The following is a 20984-nucleotide window of genomic DNA, read 5'->3' as shown; positions in this document are numbered from 1 at the left end:
ATTGGAGCAGAAATTCACCTCCCCTCACCCTTTACTGCTGATTAATAAACTCCAATAGAGCCAAAAGGCAACAAACTAATGTAATCAAGATAGAGAGTGGAGTTAAAACAAGGGAGTCCCACTCTGTGCATGTGTGTGTGTGTGTTTTGTTTTTTGTTTTTTCCTGGGGGGAGTCAGTAAAGAGTCTCAAAGAGGATGAATGAGCAAGAAAGTGTGAAAGAGGCAGAAAGAGAGTCTGTGTGTGCAGAACTTTCAGCTAAGATCCATATAGGACCTATCATTACCAGATGGTGGCTGCCAGCCGAATCACTGCTTATTGCCTTAAATGCTCAAGTCTTTTTCTTCATCATTTTCCTTCTTCTTTTCTCTCTCTGCACCCTCTCCCTGTCTCCCCTTTCCTGCCCTCTCTCTCTCTCTCTCTCTCTCTCTCTCTATTCCTTTTTTTCTTCCTCCCTTCTCATTTTCCAGCTGTTTTTGGAGCACACAGCGAGAACAGGGGAAGTTCTCCACCAATTGTTTCGGTCCTGAGAGGAGCTTGGCAGTCGGACCCCTCCCTCCTTCTGTGTCTCTCTCTCCTCTCTCCCCCGTCTCTCTTCCTCTCTCGTCCTCTGTCTCTCCTCCCCTTGTTGAGCACACCTGCTTGATCTTGGCTGCACACGGTCTGAGTCCAATTACCCCATAGGCCCTTGCAGCCACTTCACCGTCTCATCCCCCCACTCAGCTGGATATTGGGAGTCAAGATCATCTTATCCACTTCTGCTCTCTTTCTCGTGCTTTTACTGAGAACAGGTAGGTTAATCCTTTGTTTTTTATGTGCTGGAAAAAAGGGAAAATAAGAATGTTAATGGGTGGAGTGTGGTCAGGAATAAGGAATGATATAGTTTCATTTTTAGGGGGAAACAGTAATCTTAAAGATGGCTCAGCTTTTGCTGTATTGTAACCCTTTGCATATATGCAAGCATGCAATACTTGCATGGGTTGATGATGCTAGGTTACTTAACTAGTTGTGATTCTGAGGTTATAATTATGCATGCAGCACTCTTTTTGGTAAAATGAATCTGAGTATATTCAGTTCACTTCTTACATTATACTGCTTTTACCTCTCTGCACCCATTTTGTGTGTGTGTGTGTGTGTGTGTGTGTGTGTGTGTGTGTGTGTGTGTGTGTGTGTGTGTGTGTGTTCCAGAGATGTTGGCAGGTCTTGTTCCCACAGCACTCTTGGCTTTGTGATGAGAGACCTTAATCATTTCCAGCCCAATCTGCATACAGCTCAGTGAAAAGAGCAGTGGCTAGGAAAGGGGGTGTGGTGGTGCTGTTGATGCTGGTACCTGTCTCCTCTGCCAAACTGTATTTCTCTGGCCTGTCATTACTCTTGGTAGTATCCTCCACAATGACCTGTGATGTTTCAGCAGTTTAAAAAAAATGTCAGCTTGCAGTTTTCCTTGTTTTTTTTTTTTTTATTGCCTATTGTGGTATCTGGACAAGTGAAGTGTTTGGACACTTGCTTGTTATTTGTTGGATTTAAGCCATGAAACTGCATTCCTCAAAGTCGATTCACTGCGTTCACTCTGTTAGTTTAATACGTGTCAGTGGCGCAGATTTGTTATGCTTTCATAAAGACAGGGGGTGAAATGAGGGAGAGAGTTTTTTTTTTCCCTTTCTTTCTACTTAATTTGCTTTCTTCTTGTTTTATCATTATTTGCTAATGCCATTGGAAAAGCATATGGTTTGTTGCATTGCTCAGTTCATTTTCTCACTAGTAAGATCCCTTCTCCTTCCTTTTTCTCTTTTTTTTTCTTCCTGTGGTGTTTGGCCAGGCTACAATAAGGGAGGCAAACACTGAAACAACAATGAGCGTTTCTTTGTGTTAGTTCAGCTCATTACTGCCCATCAATGCTTTGCCTGGAAAAAGTTGTTTCTGGAGCGGCTCACACTTTCCATGTGAGCAGTTATAGCACACCCAAATTGTTTAAGCCATAATCTCTTATCTGTCTGCTCTGCAGCCCTGTTTCTTCTCAATAGGAACCTTCGCTGCCGACAGTGGTGTTTGCTGCTGTATTTTCACAGGAGCAGAACGGGACCCAAATTGCTACAGGCAACTTAAAGTGAGAAGCTTTGAAGAGGGGATGAAAAAAAATGGCTGTACCTGGCAATGCTTAGTGCCATTAATCCTGTAATGGTACAGCTTCCTCTATCAAAGAAAGGTCTGACAGCTTCCCGGCAAGCCACCACACAACTCTCAGCTAACTCATTACATCCTTTTTGCCAGCAGGGAAAAACCTAATAAGATTCAGCTGCACTGAATTGCACTGAGTGGACTGGAGTGAACTGAACAAGGGAAAAACTGACACAAACACAAGTGAATTAAAAATGTGACTCAGAATAGAATAAAGACTAAAAGAGGAATGAACACTACACTAACATACAATCACTTCACAAAATATCTTGTTCATATTTTTGAGTTGAGCTGAGCAGATATTTAACATTCAAAGTAGATATGAATAGTTTGGAGGCTACATGACCTAGATTTGCACCCAGGGGCTGCATTTTTCGCATGTGGATTCCTTGGGTCAAAAAGAGCAAAAGAACAATGAAATTGAATAAGCATCATCCATGAAGGCGATCCTCCCCTTTGCTTATTGGAATACCAGAAAGTTCCACATGTCAGTCTTTCTGGCTAAAGTTTGAAGGGTCAGACACAGAAAGAAAATGCCATACACTGGGGAAGAGAAGCCAGGGATGGAAGGAAAGGGCTTAAAATGGGAGGAGGAGATGGAAAGAGAAGAAAGGGAGAGAAGGTTGAGCAGTTTGTCCACGTCTGTGCAGCACAGACTGCTGATAATGGGACTGAGGTTGATGGCAGGCCGACAGCTCTTCTCATGGAACAGCTGAAATGTGGTTTAACCACTCACTGGCTTTCTCATGCTATCGTTCCAAACACCAGGCACGCTGCTGAGGCTCGAAAATGATCTTTCAATAATAGTTATGGATCTATGCTTTTATTGTTGTCGAATAAAGAAATTGTGGTTGAATGTAGCAATTAAAAAGAGAGTTTTAGGCATTCATGAAGCCAAAAACCTCACATGCAGATATATATGGGAACATGCACAGCTATTTTTTATAGACTGATTTGGCCTAACTCCTATTACAAGAATGTTTTGGCTCTGAAATTATTTGTTGGCTGTGTTGTTGCATATTTTCAAATGCTGTGTTCACTCAAAATCCCCTGATATATCAGACATTTGTTGAAAATAATGACCACTGACTCTTCAGAACTCTGCCAAAATAAGAACTGAAAGACAAAAAAACAACACTTTTTCCTTTCCATTTTAACACTGTTATCAATAAACCTTTGAACTTGAGCATATATGTTCAAGAACCATGTGGGAGGGGTCCTCACATTCATTTGCTGATGGGTTAAAAGGGCCACACGTGTTTTAAATGTCCTGTGGCCTTGTAAATACCTTCCAGTGATTCATTGCTGACAGACACTCTGCAGAGGCAGACGTTGGTCTGTGGAGAGTTAGAGGGGAGGTAGCGGACAAGGGTGGAGGTTCAGATGTCAATTGGTGTTGTATATTAATTATTTTTGTCATGCTTCAGACGTTAGAATGAAAGATTTGTTTAGTTTGTTTGATATGGTAATTATTCTTTGGGTATCTCATTGGTTTTCTAAGACTGAAAGTTTCAATGAAAGAACAGAAAGTGACAAAGCAAAGGAGGCAAACTTACTTTACTCCCTCATGCGAGCTCTGCTTCCTGTCTGGGAGTCATTAGTAATGCTGGGGCCAGACTTGGGAGGGAAATGGAGGGAAGGAGGAAGAGAAAGATGAGACAAAAGAGGGAGACAGGAGAATTGACAAGGATGCCGCCGCCACAGGAAATGTCAGCCTCTGTCCCTTTTTTCTTGGTCAGACACTGTAGGATGAAAGCCGGGTTGCAAACACATGAGACATGATAAGATGTGTGCAACAAACCATGTCCTTTTGTGGAACATTGTAGATTGTAAATCTAGTGCAAATACAGACCAAACTTTCTCTTGGCTGCCAGTATCTGTATCTACCATAGCCCTACTAGCGATTCAGCATCATGTTTCACAAAAACATTGCATGAACATTACTTTAACAGATTTAGGTAAAAATGTAAAAAAATTCTAGAATGTATCCTCCTATAGGATGCTATAGGACTGCAGGACTACAGTGTCTCTAACACTGTGTGTACACTCTGAGCTTCTGTTTAAACCAGTATGACATCTTTTGCATTAAAGTTCAAATTTGTACAAAGGTTTTTACAGTGAGAGCAGATAATTATTTTTTTTTTGCACTGATTAGTGCCACTCGATTTCTTGGGAATAAAGCCTGTCCCATTTTTTTATCTCGTAAACTGCATTGCAGCCACTGTAGGACATGATAATGACCACGTTCTTCAAATTCCACAGTGACCTGATGCATTAAAACGAGAAATGTGAAGACAATCATTTAATGCAATTACTTTTGTGAATGCATTTGAATTCATGCTCATAATACATATGTTGTATACCAAGTCTGTATATCCAAACCTAGCAACTGCAAACTATATGCATTTAAAGTAGTTAGACCATGTTTTCTAAGCTGCAGGCCAAACTGAAACCAATTATATCAATCAAGGTGGATTTTCGTGTTGGTGTGATCCTTGGGATTCCTCTATGAAAATGAAAATCGTAGGTGAATAGCTTAAAACAAATGTTTGCATCTTCTTTGAAGGGACCTGAAATGCTTATAACAAGTGATATGTACTGCAGAGTTTTCATGGTGAAGTCATGTTCCTGCATGCTCTGTTGACAGCCCTCTGGGTTTAGCATGCGCACACACACAACTGGAGCCTGTGGCGTGTGTTCAGTATATTTTCCAGGTATGCATATTTTCTCTGTCCTCCAACCTAAAAAACAATACAAATTGCTTGTCCCTACCCGGCAATACAATCCATTTGAGCATCTCCAAAAAAATGTGTAATGAACACATCTGAGCATCTGCCTCCGGCACAGTTGGTTATCTCATGCATCATCTTAGCTGGGAAAGCAGGGGAAAGTTACAGATTACATTTCAATTCCTCTGCCTGGGTTTTGAAGACATAATTTGGATGACCATTTATCTCTCGTTTCTCTACGATGATGTTGATACAAGCCCATAAATTCCCCCAATCGGCAGCCATCCAATTGTGAATCCAAAATGCCTGGACTAAAATTAATATCACATATAGTTTATTCTGTAGCTGTGGTTATAACCTTAAGGGCAATATTTTAAAAAAAAATACAGTAATTCCTGAAATTTGTTATTCATTTATCGTGGTTTTATTTCGAAATTCAGTTTTATTCTCTCGTCAACAAATCCTGGGCCAGATTATGATTCACACAGCAGTAATAGCAGTAATCCTTGTCTTTGCAATAATGTTGCAACCATTAAATGCTCACAGGGCTTAGTTTGAGATTGCATTGTCTTCTTCTTCTTTTGTTAGGCATAAAGGTTGATGAATTAATGACAGGACACATGTTAAGCCATCAGAAATCTTGCACCAGGGCACATGTATATTTTTGGGTCAAAGCAGGGAGATAAGGTTCAGTAGTCAACTGTGATGCCTCTGTGATTTTATGTGCATTGCCAGTCCGTCAAACAGATCAGTTACACTGGCTTCAAAGATAATTCTGAAGATTCCGCCCTGCAAGTTGTGCCAGATGTGAGGAGGTCATGACCTCAGGGCCACTATGAAAACTTTAATACACTGACTTACTTTCTAGTGTTGGCAATGAATGTATCAGACTACAAGACAAGCCCAACCCATCTGGCATCTAAACAGGATAAAAAGAATGATCAAAGGCATGTACAAGCACTATTTGACCCAGAAGTGCTTTTTATCCTTAAATAAAAAACACAGCAGACAAAACCTGCCAAGCCTGCAGACAAAATGTTCATTGGATTGTGCTTTCAGCTGCGCTTAGATAAGAAAGCCTGACACAGCCAAGATTATTCAGTGTGTCAAAGACTGGAACAACGTGTCCTCTGGTTTTATTGTACGTATTGTGTGTTCATAAATCAGTTCTTTGTCTCAACACCGCTTCCAAATGGCAAACGATCCAGACATTGAACACCGTGTGACAGTTCCATTTGCCGACTTATGAAATCACCCTTTTTGGGTGTTCAGGGTTTTCTGCTTCATGGCATCAGAACAAGTGTAAAGTGAAACATTAACACACCAGCCCATTCAATGCAAGTTCCTTCTAAATAAAAGTGATTTCAAACTTGGTCCTACTGTATGCAGGCACTGTAACCGCTGGACTGAAGCTGTACAGTGTGTCAATGCGGTGACTGTTCTGTGGACAGAGACCATAATTACTGCTTGTGTTCAGAGTCACTCTCAGCTGTGATCTGCATGACCTGAAGTAACCCTAACCTGGATGTGGCACAAGGCCCGAAAAGATTTAAAGTTTTCACCTATGCGGCTTGTTCAAGACACATGTTCACATATAACATGTTTCACCTCACCTTGCAACATGTAAATACTCATTAAACAGAAAGTACACAAAGATATAAAGTAGCACACAAGCACCATGCAGACAGACCATATAAACCAGCCCAGAGTCACTTTCAGCTCTGCCCATCTGATGGTTTTGGGTCAGTTTCATCATTCTGGTCATGATGTTCAGGTCAAGGTCGGACTACAAACCAGCTGCCCCCAAATCATTTGTTAGCAGCTGTGGTTCAATTCTGCCCTCCAATTATTGTGGCACCAAGACGGAAGGAGTAACTTTTGGCTTTATGCATGACAAGCAGGTTGCTGGGTCTTTGAGATTGTGTGTGCCTCTGTGTAAAAGGTCACAAAGTTTGTGTGGATGTCGGCATTGTGCTTGTGTTTGACAGAATGTGTGTGTGTGTGTCAACTTGGTTGTGCCTAGAAACAGACGACTGTGTAAGGATTTTCCCAGTGACTCCAGATATTCGTTTAATGCACGTTTGATGTATGATCACTGTAAATCATTCATTCTAGAAAATGTACAGTACTAGGGTGGTATACATTGGCAAGTGTGTATTACTGTGAACGGTATTGCAAGTTTTACTTTTTCAGCTGCCAATGTCTCTGTAGTAAATATCACCATCATAGGCACATTGTATTGTGGTATGCATTAAATTCATCAGGGTGCTTGGGTTCATGTGGCTAAAACAATGTGGGAACTACTATAAATGTAAAGAACTTTTTTTATGTCACAATTATGTTTGGTTACTTTGGAAGTATATCAAGGTCAAACCGGTACAGAGCACACGACCAAATTTTGGGAGCTTCTCGGTTTGAGTACAAGCAGGCAAGTTCAAATGCCAAAGGTCGTGGATTTGTAGGCTGAGAGAATGATTAGAGCCCAACGGTCGATTTAAGCATAAAGAAACCTGATGTGAACAAAGACAGTAAACAAAGAAACAAGTGTCGGCAGTCAGAAAATGCGCACACAAATTTCACTGCTCTCACAAACCTATGACTGGTCATTCTAGGTTGACACTGGGTTTGTGTGCTCTCCAGAGTTTTGGCAATGACATACTGTACTTCTGTCCCTTCTCGTAAAGTAATATTGTTGAATTTCTGAGTTGGCTTTATTCCTACTGAATCGCCTTCCACCTGCTCAAAACCTAGTTGTGATATAAATAAATAATTTGGACAACCTCAATACAATACACTGTTATACCAAAGTACCAAGTAAACCCTCTGTGGACTTGGGTGTGGGGATGTTTTTATTAGTTTAAGGAATTCTGAGGCAACACACCCCATTGCCCCCATTTCTTCTTTTTTGGCCCTCTGGTTTTACTTTGGATGGGTAGGATTTCCTTTTAACTTTCTAGCCCCTGGCCCTTCACCTCTCACCTTTGCCCCTTGCCTCTCTGGACTCTGTCCGTTTCTTTTTCACGTAGCATCCTTCTGTCCTTTTAATCAGTGCCATATGGATTCTATGTACTCGCCTGCCTTCCTACAAATTATAACGTTAAATGAGAAATACATACTGTTGCTGTAGCAGAACAGTTTAAACCTATACATAATTCATCCACTCAAACCTTATAACTGTGTCCTCTTGTCCTCCAGACTCCCTGCAAGCAGCACCATGAGATCAGTCTGTCTCTCTTTGCTCTTGGTCACTGCCTGCTGGGCTCTGCCCTTCCACCAGTCTGACTTTCTTGAGTTTATGATGGAGGATGAGGCATCTGGAGATGCAGAAGGGCCGGAGTTTCCTGCTATACCTGAAGGACCCAAGTGCCCCTTTAGATGCCAGTGCCATCTTCGTGTGATCCAGTGCTCTGACCTGGGTAAGATACCTCCCACTGATGCTTCATCTTCTTGTTTATAAGCTCATTGATTTATCTCTCTCGTTCCTGTATACCCCCTCCGTGTTGCAGATGGACTAAAGCCTAGCTCAAACATGCTTAAAATGTAAGCTCTAAAATATAATCCACGAAAGATTTTATAAATGCTCAATATCCGTTGTGTTAGTGTGTAAATGTACATTAATGCTTTTAAACCTCCCTCTGACACTGCCTATATTAAAATATTTCGCTTCTAGCGTAAAACGTTTTTCATCATTACCAGTTCGGATGATATAATCTGGGGGAGATCTGGAAAAGTACGATGACCATGATTACAAACTCCATAGTATAAGCAACAAGAAGACATAACCTAACCTGAAGGTTCCTCTAAATGATGTCATCTGGAGGCATTTTTTAGCTAAAAGTAGAGAGATATTTTGCTATAGGGAAGTGTGGTATTTATGTACATGTACTACCCAAACTATAACCAGAATAAGCAAGTTTAAAATCAGTGAAGTTGTCCTTTATGAAACAACAACAACAACAACTGTGGCTCTATAATATAATTTATATATGCATCCATCAACCACTGAGCGGAATAATCAACAATTTTATGACCAAATCAATTTTCCAAAAATATTCCAAAGTTTGAGGAGAGTCAATTTTACAGTGATGTACGACTGATATAAACAACAAAAGCACATGTTTGATTAAATGTAAAGACTGAACATTTCATCTCTAGAAGATTATTAGAACCTCAAAAATGTGCTGCTTGTCAGGGTTTTGGTTAAGGGAGGACCCAAGTGAAGAGATTGGGAGAGGGACTGCAATTAACGAGGGGCTTTATTGACAGATGTAAATCGTTTACAGAAGTCGCTCCTAACAGGAGGGTACTAGGAACCGGATAGGGAACAAAGAAGACTCAGACTAACCATAGGGACCAGAACATGAGGGGGATTAACCTAATCGGTAGTAAGACGGTAATTTAGGACAACTGGCTCAGGATACAATAAGACTCGGATAAACATAAAATCTAATAACAGGTAAGTACACGGAGGGGGACTAAGGAAAACTGCTAAACAGAGGGAAACCAGATAAATAAGGCACAGACAACAAAAGTCACTACACAGGTAAACAAACGAGGAAGTCTAAGGAAACTAACAAACAGATAAACTAAATTAACAAGACACGGAAAAACAAAACAGCAAACCGGAACATCACCAAAACTCAGACCAAAGGGGAAAGCTGCACAGGGTCCCAAAAACAAGAGTCCAGGAGAAACAATAGTCCCGAATGCAAAAGTCCATGAAATACACTAACAGCTTTTACCTAGAGTCCGAGGGGTTGGTGAGGGTAATAATGACGACGACGAAGACAGTAACCACGATGGCAGAGACCACATTAACAACGACAAGGATCTGGCAGGGGAGTGAAGGGAAGACTGAACTTAAATAAAGTGGGGAACAGGTGCAAACAATGAGGGCCAACGAGGGTAAAGCTGGGTAAACAGAACCAGGGACAGGAAGTAAGGAGAAGGAGCCACAAAATAAAAGTCCAAGAACAGGAAGTGCAACAAGACCCTGACACTGCTGGTGTTTTGTAGCTCGAATACATGTGTTAATCTGTCGTTAATCTGAAAAATACAACTTCAAAACCAGTAAAGACTTGTGATCATTTGTACAGATGCTAGCTCATCATCCTTAAACTAACCAGTGGGATTCTGTTTAATTTATAATATCGGACTAACAAAGCTCTTCACATCCATTTTCTTTATTCACTCTACTTGGTGCTTTGCCCTGGATTCCAAACAGCTGAGCTCACAGTGACAATGAACTGGTTGCTGAGGTCTGCGGGTGTCTGCTGTAGTTTTACAGAACTTTTGTCGAGCTTAGGGGCATTTTAGGAGCAGAACATTTCACTTAACCCAAAGTGTCAGGATCCCTCCCAAACTTGCGGGGTCATTTGAGCAGTATATTGTGTGTTAGACAACATTGTGAAGGCCCCTCAAAGAATGTAGCAACACTGGTGCTATGTTAAATGCTCACACATGTCCATGAGTCTTATTTCACTTTCTGTGAGAATGAAGTTATTTGTTGGCCAAATTGTTTTCCTAAACTGTAGAGGAATTTAGATATTAACCTGGATTTAAGATTGTTCCGAACCGTACAGTTTTCAAATATTGTTTCTCAATGAAAAGCTTATCCACCCAGGCTACAATTACTTAGTCGTCTTTTTGCTTCAGCGCAGTCAAAACAATTTACTCTATTGTCATTATTGGTGTTTTGCAACCTATCGACTCTGTTTGTCTAATCTGATGTGGCATATACAACAGTTTGAGTCATCTCACAAACTTTGTCACAGAAAACTGGTTTGCTGTGCAGTTTGATTTTATTTCTGGCCACATTTTAGTTTTGGAAAGGGAGAGTCACAAGCTCCTTTAGCCATATGAACCAGAGGGGGAGTGAGAAGATGGAGAAAAATGGAGGATAATTAAAAGAGGAGCAGACGGACATAACCAGCTCATACATTTTTTCGTTTAGTACGTTTAAGAAGGCAGTAAAATGATAACAAACATAAAACGAATAAATAGCAAGCAGAGAGTGCCGGCAGAGAGGCAGCGCTAGATGGACAGGTAGCTCAAGTGTCAGAGCAACAGACAGGCACAAACACAGGCAGCTGGAGAGAGTGGTGTTCAAGAAAAGACTGGTTCCATTACATCAGTCCTCCAGCCGTGGGCCCAGTCAGCAGCAGCAATTTCTTCTGAGAGAGGCTGGATTCTCAACTACTACATTAGCGCTGCTGGCCTTCGAGCCTCCATCTGCTCCCCAGACCTGCTCACACACACACACACACACACACACACACATACACACACACACATACACACACACACTCGGTCACACGAGAGGATAAACACACACTATGTTTGGACACACGTATGCCTGTGCAGGACAGAAAGATTCTGCTCCCCATTCCACAGTATTCTCTGGATTTGTAAATCTGGACTTTTTTCAGTTCTGATAAAAACACATCAGTACGCCACTGATGTGTAAATCTGGACTTTTTTCAGTTCTGTTGAAAACACATCCGTGGCGTAATGTGTCACCCTTACTATGTAATAACACAACCAGCATCTTGACTGCATTAAAGAATCATCAATGCATCTTGTGCATTATGTCCCATGATTATGTAAGGCCTGCAGTCATGTCTGCCCACACTTCCAAATGACCCACCAAAAAGTCCAAACTTAGTCATTCCTGTGAATCAGTCAAACTTATGATAATGGAGCCACATTAATTTGTTCTGCCCATCCACAGCCCCTTTTCAGTTGGTATCCTCTTCAAACAAATGAAGACAAATGAAAGTTGTTTTAAGGTAAAGTGAGTGGAACATAAATTGTATGATTGCCTTGGACTTGGACTGATTTTCGGCAGCTCCAAATATTAACAAGTGTTATGTCATTTTTTTTTGTTTTGTTTTACTTGTCTGGAAAAGTAACACGCTGACGGAAACATGATATACTAATAATTTAACCGCAATAGTAAGTTCACGTCATCATACTGTTGATTTTTACTTTAGAATTTATGGAAAGAATTTATGTGTGGAACGTTGAGACGATCTTATGTCTTGATTTTAGGATGACGTTCAGTTTACATCCACATTTACTGTCTATATTCCCAGTAAAGTACTATCTTGACTATGTGCTTTAATTTTTAAAATGTATAATTTTTTTTTTAATTGATAATGTTGGAGGGTGTTTTTCATTATGCCATTTATGATTATAGCTAAATAGACAGTTGTGGTTCCCACCCATTCTGTTTAACACTGCATGTTTGAGCTGTTTGTTCAGGAGATAACCCACCAAATTGGAAATTGTTGTCTTATTGCTCCAGTAATTGATACGAATGAATAGAAGCATTGACCAAATCTGAATTTTATCAGTAAAGACGATTATAAAATGATTCGAAATATATGTGTTTTGACATTGTTTTAAGTGATGCTACACACCACAACAGACTAATTTATTATGGCTAAAAGTCTGTAGAAAGTCAAACTGGATTGGTTTTGGGTTTCCATAAAGTTGGGATACAGTTGGGATACATACAAACTTAAAACACTGTCAACTGGCAAAGTCTAACTTGTAGGGAAGAACAATAAAAGGAAGAATGTGTTCGAATGTAGAGGTAAACAGTGTGGTGCTGTAATGATGGTGGTGACTACTAACAGCTGTGGTGGTTTGTGGGTCATCCACTGCTGAGTTGGAAAAGCTGACGGGAAAGCAAATCTAGCTGAAAGTGATGTTTGGGTGAGTTGAAGAGAAGTCGTCACAAGCTTTTAGGACAAAATGTGCCCATACATACGCACTCTGGCATCAGAGCTCCAGAGTGTGCGCTTCTTTGTTAAACAGTTTATTCTACACCTCTTCCTCCGAAATGTAAACTGCACATTATAAATCCGAGTGTATTTTTTTTTCATGTTACCACAGATGCATTAGAGCATACTGTACACCGTAACTCCAGGCTGTCTTCACTCAATCTTTAAAAAACAGACTCAAGCACTCAAGCAAACAGTTGCTCACCACAGATGCCACTTTCTGTGTTCCATCAGCCATAACGTGCCACGGTAAAGTCCAAGCAAACTATTTCAGTGTGAGCTCAGTGTGCAGGTATGCAGTCACTTACTTACTGCAAGGGAAATTTGTTTTAAGGTCCATTTCCACTATGTGTGCTTCAGAGCACATCATAAGGTTGACAAAGCGCATCTGTCATTTCAGAGTGTTGCAAATGTAAATCATATTATTGTTTGTGGCTCCTCCACATTTGTAATAATCCGTACCAGCCGTTAAGGACGTAAAGGCCCTGGGAAAGTGGTTTAAATGTAGTTCTTCACAACATTAAACATTCTTCATCAAGTCATTCTGAGTTTCTATTAACTAAGTTTAAAAGCCAAACCCCCAGGTAATCTGCCTAATTGTCCTCACTTTGATCGCCACACAAATGTGTGTGTGTATCCTCACACTCTATAACCCCTTCAAAGGCCTGTTAGATGTTTAAGACCTGGTTTGAGGGTTAGAATGAGGTTTAAGTTAAGTAAGTGTAACTGTTAGCTTCAAGCATTTAGTCGGGATGAATAGGGTTGTGGGGCAGTACGTGGAGTGTTGGGTGGAGTAGTTAGCACATCCCCCTCAAAGCTACAAGGTCACGAGTTTGAACCCCCAACTGGCTTTAGCCTTTCTGTGGGGAGTTTACATGTTCTCCCCATGCTTGCGTGGGCTTCCTTCAGGTTCTCCAGCCTCCAAAGACATGTGTGTTAGGTCAACTCATGTCCCTAAATTGCCCTTAGGCGTGAATATGAATGGTTGTCTGCTGTGTATGTCCCTCTGTGTTGGTCGTCATTGTTGAGATAGACAGGGGACCTGGCCAGGGTGTACCCCGCCTCTCGCTTAGTGACAGATGGGAAGACTCTAATCCTCCTAAACAGAATAAGCAGTTAAAGATAAGGAATTGGTTATTGTTAGGGGCTAGGGAATACATTATGTCATTAAACATCTTCACTTTGTGTGTTTGTGTGCGTGTGTGTGTGTGTGTGTGTGTGTGTGTGTGTGTGTGTGTGTGTGTGTGTGTGTGTGTGTGTGTGTGTGTGTGTGATTTGAGTCAGAGCAAAACAAATGTCAGCTTGATCAGATTCAATCTTTGGTGCATGGCCATATGTGAAATCACCCTTTTCGCCTTTAAACTAGTAAGAAAAGCAAAAACAAAAGTAATACAATGAAGGACAAAAACCACATGTTCCAATCTTGACAAAACACTTAAATAATTGAGTTAATTTCTTTTAAGTAACAAATCTTCCATATTAGCCTTTAACATATTGTATAGTAGACCTGCTTCACAAGACCCAGTTCAAACTGTACAGCTGCTGGAAAATGACACAAACCAGGCTCATGGAAATGAATATGTAACCATTTTGGATACATCTCCCGTTGAGGTCAGGGTATGGTAAACCGCTCATCACCTGAACCAGGAGCTGTCACCACCTCACCTCAAATTTCATTTTCCATCATCCATCATTCAGACGGACTAAATGCATGTGTACGCTGCTAGCACGCACACGGTACATCTAATTAAACAATGGCTTATTTCATTCCATCAGGTCTGAAGTCAATTCCAGGGGACATCCCAAGCGACACCACCCTTCTGGATTTGCAGAACAACAAGATCACTGAGATTAAGGAGAATGACTTCAAGAACCTCAAATCACTGCATGTAAGAGACATTTTACTTCTTTCTGTAGAGTTCATGTGTGTGTATTAGTTCTTGGGTTATGTAATTTGTGTTGTTATGTAACTATCACATAAATATACTAAAAAACAACTCATCTTCAACATGATATCTTGATGATCCACTTGGGGAAACATCTTGTTACCAAACCCATTTATCAAACTGTATTTGTGCACTCAGTTAAATCACATTTAGCATGACGACTTCCACCGATCAAACATCAACATTATCTGCTTGGTGCTGGTTGTAATGTTGTGGCAGATAGGTGGTCAGCATGTCTCCAGCTACACAGCCCCAAACACAGCAGGTGCACTGTGTTTTTCTGACACTGACCAGCTCAACATTTGCAGCTCAGCTGGTAAGGCATTCCTCCACCGACCACAGGGTCTGTGGTTCGATTCCCGGTCCCTCCTGGCTATGTGTTCATTGTTGCCCAAGACAAGCTGCTCCTGGCGGGTCAGGCGAGCACCTTCTATGGCAGCCAATGCCATTGGTGTGTGAGTGTCTGTGTAAATGGGTGAATATTGTGAAGCGCTTTGGATAAAAGCACTACATAAGTGGCCATTTAGCTTCCATAATAGTGTTGTTTAGCCCTTCTCCTCCTCCACATAGCTACCCAGAGCACTCTTCCTCCTCCCTGTACCATTCAAAAACACTGAATTCCAACACCGCCTCTCCTCCAGAAACCAGGTGCATGGACCACAGCCTCACACCTTCTGCTGTGGCATGTTTTGTTTTTCTTTGCTTGCAATAAATACCTCTGTCTGACACCCAGAGCTGTTTCCCCTATAACGTAACTGCCCCTCTCAAGGGGAATGAACCACATACCTCCCCAACATTGACTTATGCCTACTTGCATAAAAGTGAAACAGTGTCAATGAAATTGCTTGAAAATGTATTTACTGACATTTTACAATGGACTTGAACTTTGCCCTTCATTTTTAAGAAGTGCAGTTACCAGGTAACAGCTGCTAAGCTGAAATCGTGTTGTTTTTGTTAAACTTCATGTGGAAAGTAGAGATATGTTTAATTTACCACATTATCAGCAGTTGATGAGTTTGAAAGTCTTAACAGACATTGAATTTATGAGGTAAATTAGTGATACTTTTCAAAATGTGTTTTTACATCTCCCTGCTCTTGCTCAATATAGGCTCTGATCCTGGTGAACAACAAAATCACCACCATCCATGCCAAGGCCCTCAGCCCCCTGACCAAGCTGCAGCGCCTCTACCTGTCTAAGAACTTGCTAAAGGAAATGCCAGCCAACATGCCCAAGACCCTGCAGGAGCTGCGCATCCACGAGAACGCGATCACCAAGATCAAAAAGTCCTCCTTCCAGGGCATGTCCCATGTCATCGTAATGGGTATGAAATCAAACACTTTGCTACTTTTGTTTGACTAGCAAGCTCAATTGCAAAAGGCATGACAAAGAATGGCAGATTTTCCACTGGTTGTCACATCTTATAAAGTATATTCATCTTGAAGGAGGTGGATATACTATTTGGAAGGAATGTTAAAAATATTTACCCAAAGTGAAACCAGTGTTTAAATCTAAAATTGCCATTGAATGTATTGACTTTGTTGTATCACAACAAAGTATCTCACAACAAGGACCAGGTCACACTAGTGCACATCACAGCTGTATGTATGTAAACCTCATCCAGTAATTTAATAAATCAATCAAGTAGTAGTAATGGTCAGTGGGACCACTATTGAAAAAAAGAGACGAATATGGAGGAGCTAGTGTTTCTGTGTTAAGTTGAGATTTACACCGCAGGGTTTCATCACATAATTGCAAAACTTCCTGTTCCACAAATTAAAGTGTGTTTTTCTTTGATTGTTTAACTAAAGCTGTGTGTGGATACAAAAATGATGATCCCACCATGGAAAATTAGGTAATCTGTTGAGGAGAAAGGCTGCATTGCAAGCACAAGTGATTTTCTTGCCCAAGACTTTGTTTACTCGTGACTCAGCTCTGTGTTCCCGAAACAAATCAGAAGCAGAATTAATGGCATAACTGTACTGTACATAACTCTGTCCTCTTTCTTTGGTTTTACTCTTTTTTTTTTTTTTTTTTTTGGCATTTATGCTTTTCAGAGCTTGGTTCCAACCCTTTCAAGAGCGCAGGAATTGAGGCTGGTGCTTTTGCTGACCTGAAAAGGGTTTCTTATATTCGCATTGCAGACACCAACATCACAGAGATTCCCAAAGGTACAAGGCTGATATCTATTTCCAGAAATAATGTGTAAATTATGGGGATTTGCCTAATCTGGGTTTTATCCACTGAGGCTAAAATAACCATCTTAATTCTACAGAATCAATTCTATCCAGTGAAACAATACGATCTGTGTAAAAAAAGCACACACCCAACTGTATTGCATAGTAATTTCTCTCTTGTCTCGAGGTGGGAATTTGTCAGATTTATCTAGTAAAACTGCTCCTTGATAACTGAGCTGAAATGTTACATTGAAAAGAGCTACAACTATCAATTTCTATGTAAAAGTGGTTTAATACTGCCTTATAAACAGCTAAGTTATGATGTCCTGCGTCGTCACTTCGTCTTTGATGATGTTTGTATCGTGCGTTCCCAGGTCTGCCAAGCTCTCTGTCTGAGCTTCATCTGGATGGAAACAAGATCACCAAGGTGACAGCTGACAGCTTCAAGGGCCTGAATAACCTGGCTAAGTAATAAGAAACATGATTTCTCTTATTAATTCTCTCATATTACCTCGATTACCTATTGGCATGCATTTCTTTACAATACCTGGAGTGCAGGCTCTCTGATATAAACTGATTTAATGGATAACAAACTATGAGAGCTTGATAATCAATAGTTTGCTCATAATATTGGATACACAGATATCAAACAAAACAGGAAAGAGAGGGCTTTAATGTCAATTGAACCTATTTTAGTTTTCCATTTCCTCATAGTCAGGTAATTGAGTATAACAAGAATGGTTTTAATGAAAGATGTAGATATTTTCCACATCTCTATTGATTCAGCTCGTTTTTTACTATTTTATTAGCTAATGATACTTTTGGCAGCAGTATACAAATGTTGACGTCACTGTCTTGGATCCTTCATCCATGCACTTATGTGCTCTTGTGTTTCTTGTTTATCTATGCATCTCCACGTGCCCAGCTCTCATCTGCTTATTGTTTTTTCTCCGCAGACTGGGTCTCAGCTTCAATGAGATCAGCTCTGTGGAAAATGGCACACTGGCTAACATCCCTCACCTGCGAGAGCTACACCTCGACAACAACGCTCTGACCAACATTCCTTCTGGCCTGCCTGACCATAAGTACATCCAGGTACACACTGCTTTGGTTAACATTGTAAATGAATGAATACAATTTTGAGTGCACACACCATGATCACAGGAAGACTGTTTAGTTTCAGTAAATTGGCTCAGCTTGAGGATTATACTATAGTATAGTACTCATTTTACCAGTGTGATCACAACCAGCCCATTTTCTCTGATCTGAACCATATGACCCAACATTTTAACATTTCCACATTTCATTCGTTTGGATTCACACTATACCATGCAGAATATGTCTGAAAATGTCTATTTTTCTACATTGCAACGCTAGGTTTTGGTGTCTGTAGCCTTCAACAAAGCTGTGCCTTGTTACATAAGCATTTGTCAAGACCTACCCCGGTGGTCATATCTCCCCATTTCTCCTGGGTTAATTTTGAGCTATACCGGAGGAGGGGACTATCCAAATGAGTCCCATTATAAGGTCATAAAAGGATTAATCTGGAATTCTGACTTGACCTGTTCAAGCACACTTTTATGCAAAGATGGAAAAAGGAGCAAAGGAAGGGGGTGGACCTTTCTAACATTTTCTACGTATCTACACACACTGTAGACCAATGCAAATGTGCAAAAATTGATTTAGCATAATTGAGTACCTTCAAAAATGCAAGTGTAAAATACAATAAATATACACATTTCAAAGTACCCACATATATACCCACATTTCAATAATTATAATTTTATTGGTATTACTCAAAGGAATCACAAGACAAGAACCCACGGTTTAATAAATAGCTCCTATAAAAATAGCTGCTATTTTTTATATGCTTAAACGTTTTAGAATCCTTTCCTCACACTTTTAGTTATGAAATTTCCCATGAGAACAAACATCTTTTCTGGCTTTCCTTTGCAGCTATTGTTCATTTAGTAAAGTATCTACTTTATCTTCTTTGTTTTGGAATAACTGAATTATTGCCATCCACATCCCAGTCAGCAACTGAAAATTGTCATTATTTAAATCCCTTCTCTAGGTGGTCTACCTTCATGCCAACAAGATTGCTGCTGTGGGAACAGGAGACTTCTGTCCTCCAGGCTTCAACACCAAGAAGGCTATGTACACTGGCATCAGCCTGTTCAGCAACCCTGTGCCTTACTGGGAAGTTCAGCCAATCACCTTCCGCTGCGTCTTCGACCGCTCCGCCATCCAGCTCGGCAACTACAGGAAGAAGTAGAGCAAATCCTGTGCACCTCTGCGAGAAAGTGTGTTTGTAAATGAGTTTGTGAAAATTTTGTAAGTGTGCGTGTGATCTCCCCTCCCTCCCAACCACAGACCCCCAACCAACACTCTGTCCCCACAAATCATGATGTCATCAATACACACAATCATTTCAAAACTTTAGTGAACATGGACCTTAAAAGATACCAATTTCATTATTTAGCTTCGACTTGGGTGCAACAGTACTTCACACAGCTTACAGGAAACACCAGCACATTATGGTTATGCTCTCACACACACCACAACATTCATAGGAGCAGATAGGCAAGCATTAACATTTGCAAATATGTTCTCACATTCATGCTGTAACATATTACTGTTCAAATATTGTGCAATTTATTCCATTGACAAATTGGAATTCAGACCTGAACCCTGACCAGTAAAGAGTCACAATCTCACTCAGTGGAAAATGTTATTTCCCAGTTTTTTGACTATTAGCCATTGTATGAATTATAGGAAAGCTGGCTGCAGAGCAGGCAGCAAGAAGTTAACTTGTGTTTTACAATACCTTAAACAACAGGTATGCTAGAATGTAGTAGATATTAAATATGTACTTGGAATAGCATTATCATGCTCCACTCCATAAAAGAACTCCATGTTTCTATTTGTATTGTATTCAATTCAAGTAGAGATAAATGCAACGGTGACTCCCATCACATTGTGCTTTCTTGTGCTTCGTTCCGTGTTAATTTTGTTCGGGGTGTTTGGGTTTTATTCACTGCATTCCATCCACTGTTCCTCCACCAGTGTATGTTGTGCTATAAAAAACAAGGTGAAAATAGCTTCTAAAAAAAATGTAGAATAAACCGTCTATGTTTTAAACAGAAGCCATTCCCCAGGATTTATATGCATGCTCTTATTATTTTTTTTTCTTTCAGCTTGAACATGGTGATTTCTGGTATCTCTTGTTAATACGCATATGTATTTCTTTTTTCCATGTTTCCACACCTTTTATTTCTTGCAATTTTTTTCAAGAGTAAAGAAAAATTGGAGGGTGTATGTGGACCGGCGTGTCCACAACACCCATGTTAGTGTTTTGTATGTATAGACTGTATATAAATGCTGTATAAAAACCTCTAAACGCTTAAAAACACAAGCACTTGCCATAGCTCAGACTTAATATATCAGCAAAAAGGGTGTTTCTCTTTTTTTCCCGGAGCAGGGGCTCCAGCTAAGGTGTCCTGAACAAAATAAAAATACTAATGGAAAAAGGAGCAGTTTTGATGGATGTAATGACCGAGGATTTCTATTTTTATCATTGATATACACTGATTTATGTGCTCCCAGTCAAGCAATGGTACTGCAGTAACTACAGCATAAATGTAAAGAGGGCAGCAGTTTCCCGGCTACCGAGGTCAAGAGGAGTGGAATACAAATCTGCTGAGGAACAGGTGAGAAACATTCACTGATACACAGAAGAATCATGTTTGACAACTTGGTCTTAATATGTCCCTTTCGTCATCTATCAATCAACCTATTAATGATGAACAATAAAACCTTGACAATTTAATGTCAAACCGTCCAGGGGAGGAGCCAGAGAGGGGGGAGGGGTGGCACTGACCACCCTCCAAAATCGGATTTTCATTAAAATTTTAGCAGCAAAACAATTAATGCAAGGAAAAGATTTTTACCTGTCCTGAACATTTAATATAAATACATGAAAAAGCCATACAACAAGCTCTAATCATATTTCAGCCTGATAAGTACTCGATAAAGTATTTGATTATTTTCACTTTTTTCACAAGAGATGAACAGACAACACATCTCCCATCCAGTGTGTCTATGGTTTTTCTTTTAGAAACAGAGTGATCCCAGGGACATTATACTGCCACAAAGAACATGCAAATGTCCA

General features: G+C 40.3%; 1 protein-coding gene across 1 annotated transcript; it reads left to right on the top strand.

The window, feature by feature from the left end:
• Positions 1-440: 440 nt before the first annotated feature.
• On the top strand, positions 441-20346 carry dcn (decorin). Its single transcript, XM_067490419.1, has 8 exons — positions 441-789; positions 8101-8321; positions 14469-14581; positions 15747-15960; positions 16694-16807; positions 17188-17281; positions 17770-17908; positions 18888-20346. Exons 2-8 carry the CDS (start codon positions 8120-8122, stop codon positions 19086-19088), a joined length of 1077 nt encoding a protein of 358 aa, XP_067346520.1. The 5' UTR covers positions 441-789; positions 8101-8119; the 3' UTR covers positions 19089-20346.
• Positions 20347-20984: the final 638 nt, after the last annotated feature.

This window comes from Channa argus, chromosome 21 (assembly GCF_033026475.1).
Source record: "Channa argus isolate prfri chromosome 21, Channa argus male v1.0, whole genome shotgun sequence".
Taxonomy (NCBI): Eukaryota; Metazoa; Chordata; class Actinopteri; order Anabantiformes; family Channidae; genus Channa; species Channa argus.
Note: the sequence above shows the minus strand (reverse complement) of the source record. Positions and strands in the feature narration are given on the sequence as shown.

Excerpts from the sequence above, each read along its gene's own strand:
- dcn (XM_067490419.1), top strand. The coding sequence starts at position 8,120 with ATGAGATCAGTCTGTCTCTCTTTGCTCTTGGTCACTGCCTGCTGGGCT. Across the intron at positions 15,961-16,693 it reads GTCCCATGTCATCGTAATGG|AGCTTGGTTCCAACCCTTTC; the intron begins GTATGAAATCAA and ends TATGCTTTTCAG. Across the intron at positions 17,909-18,887 it reads CTGACCATAAGTACATCCAG|GTGGTCTACCTTCATGCCAA; the intron begins GTACACACTGCT and ends TCCCTTCTCTAG.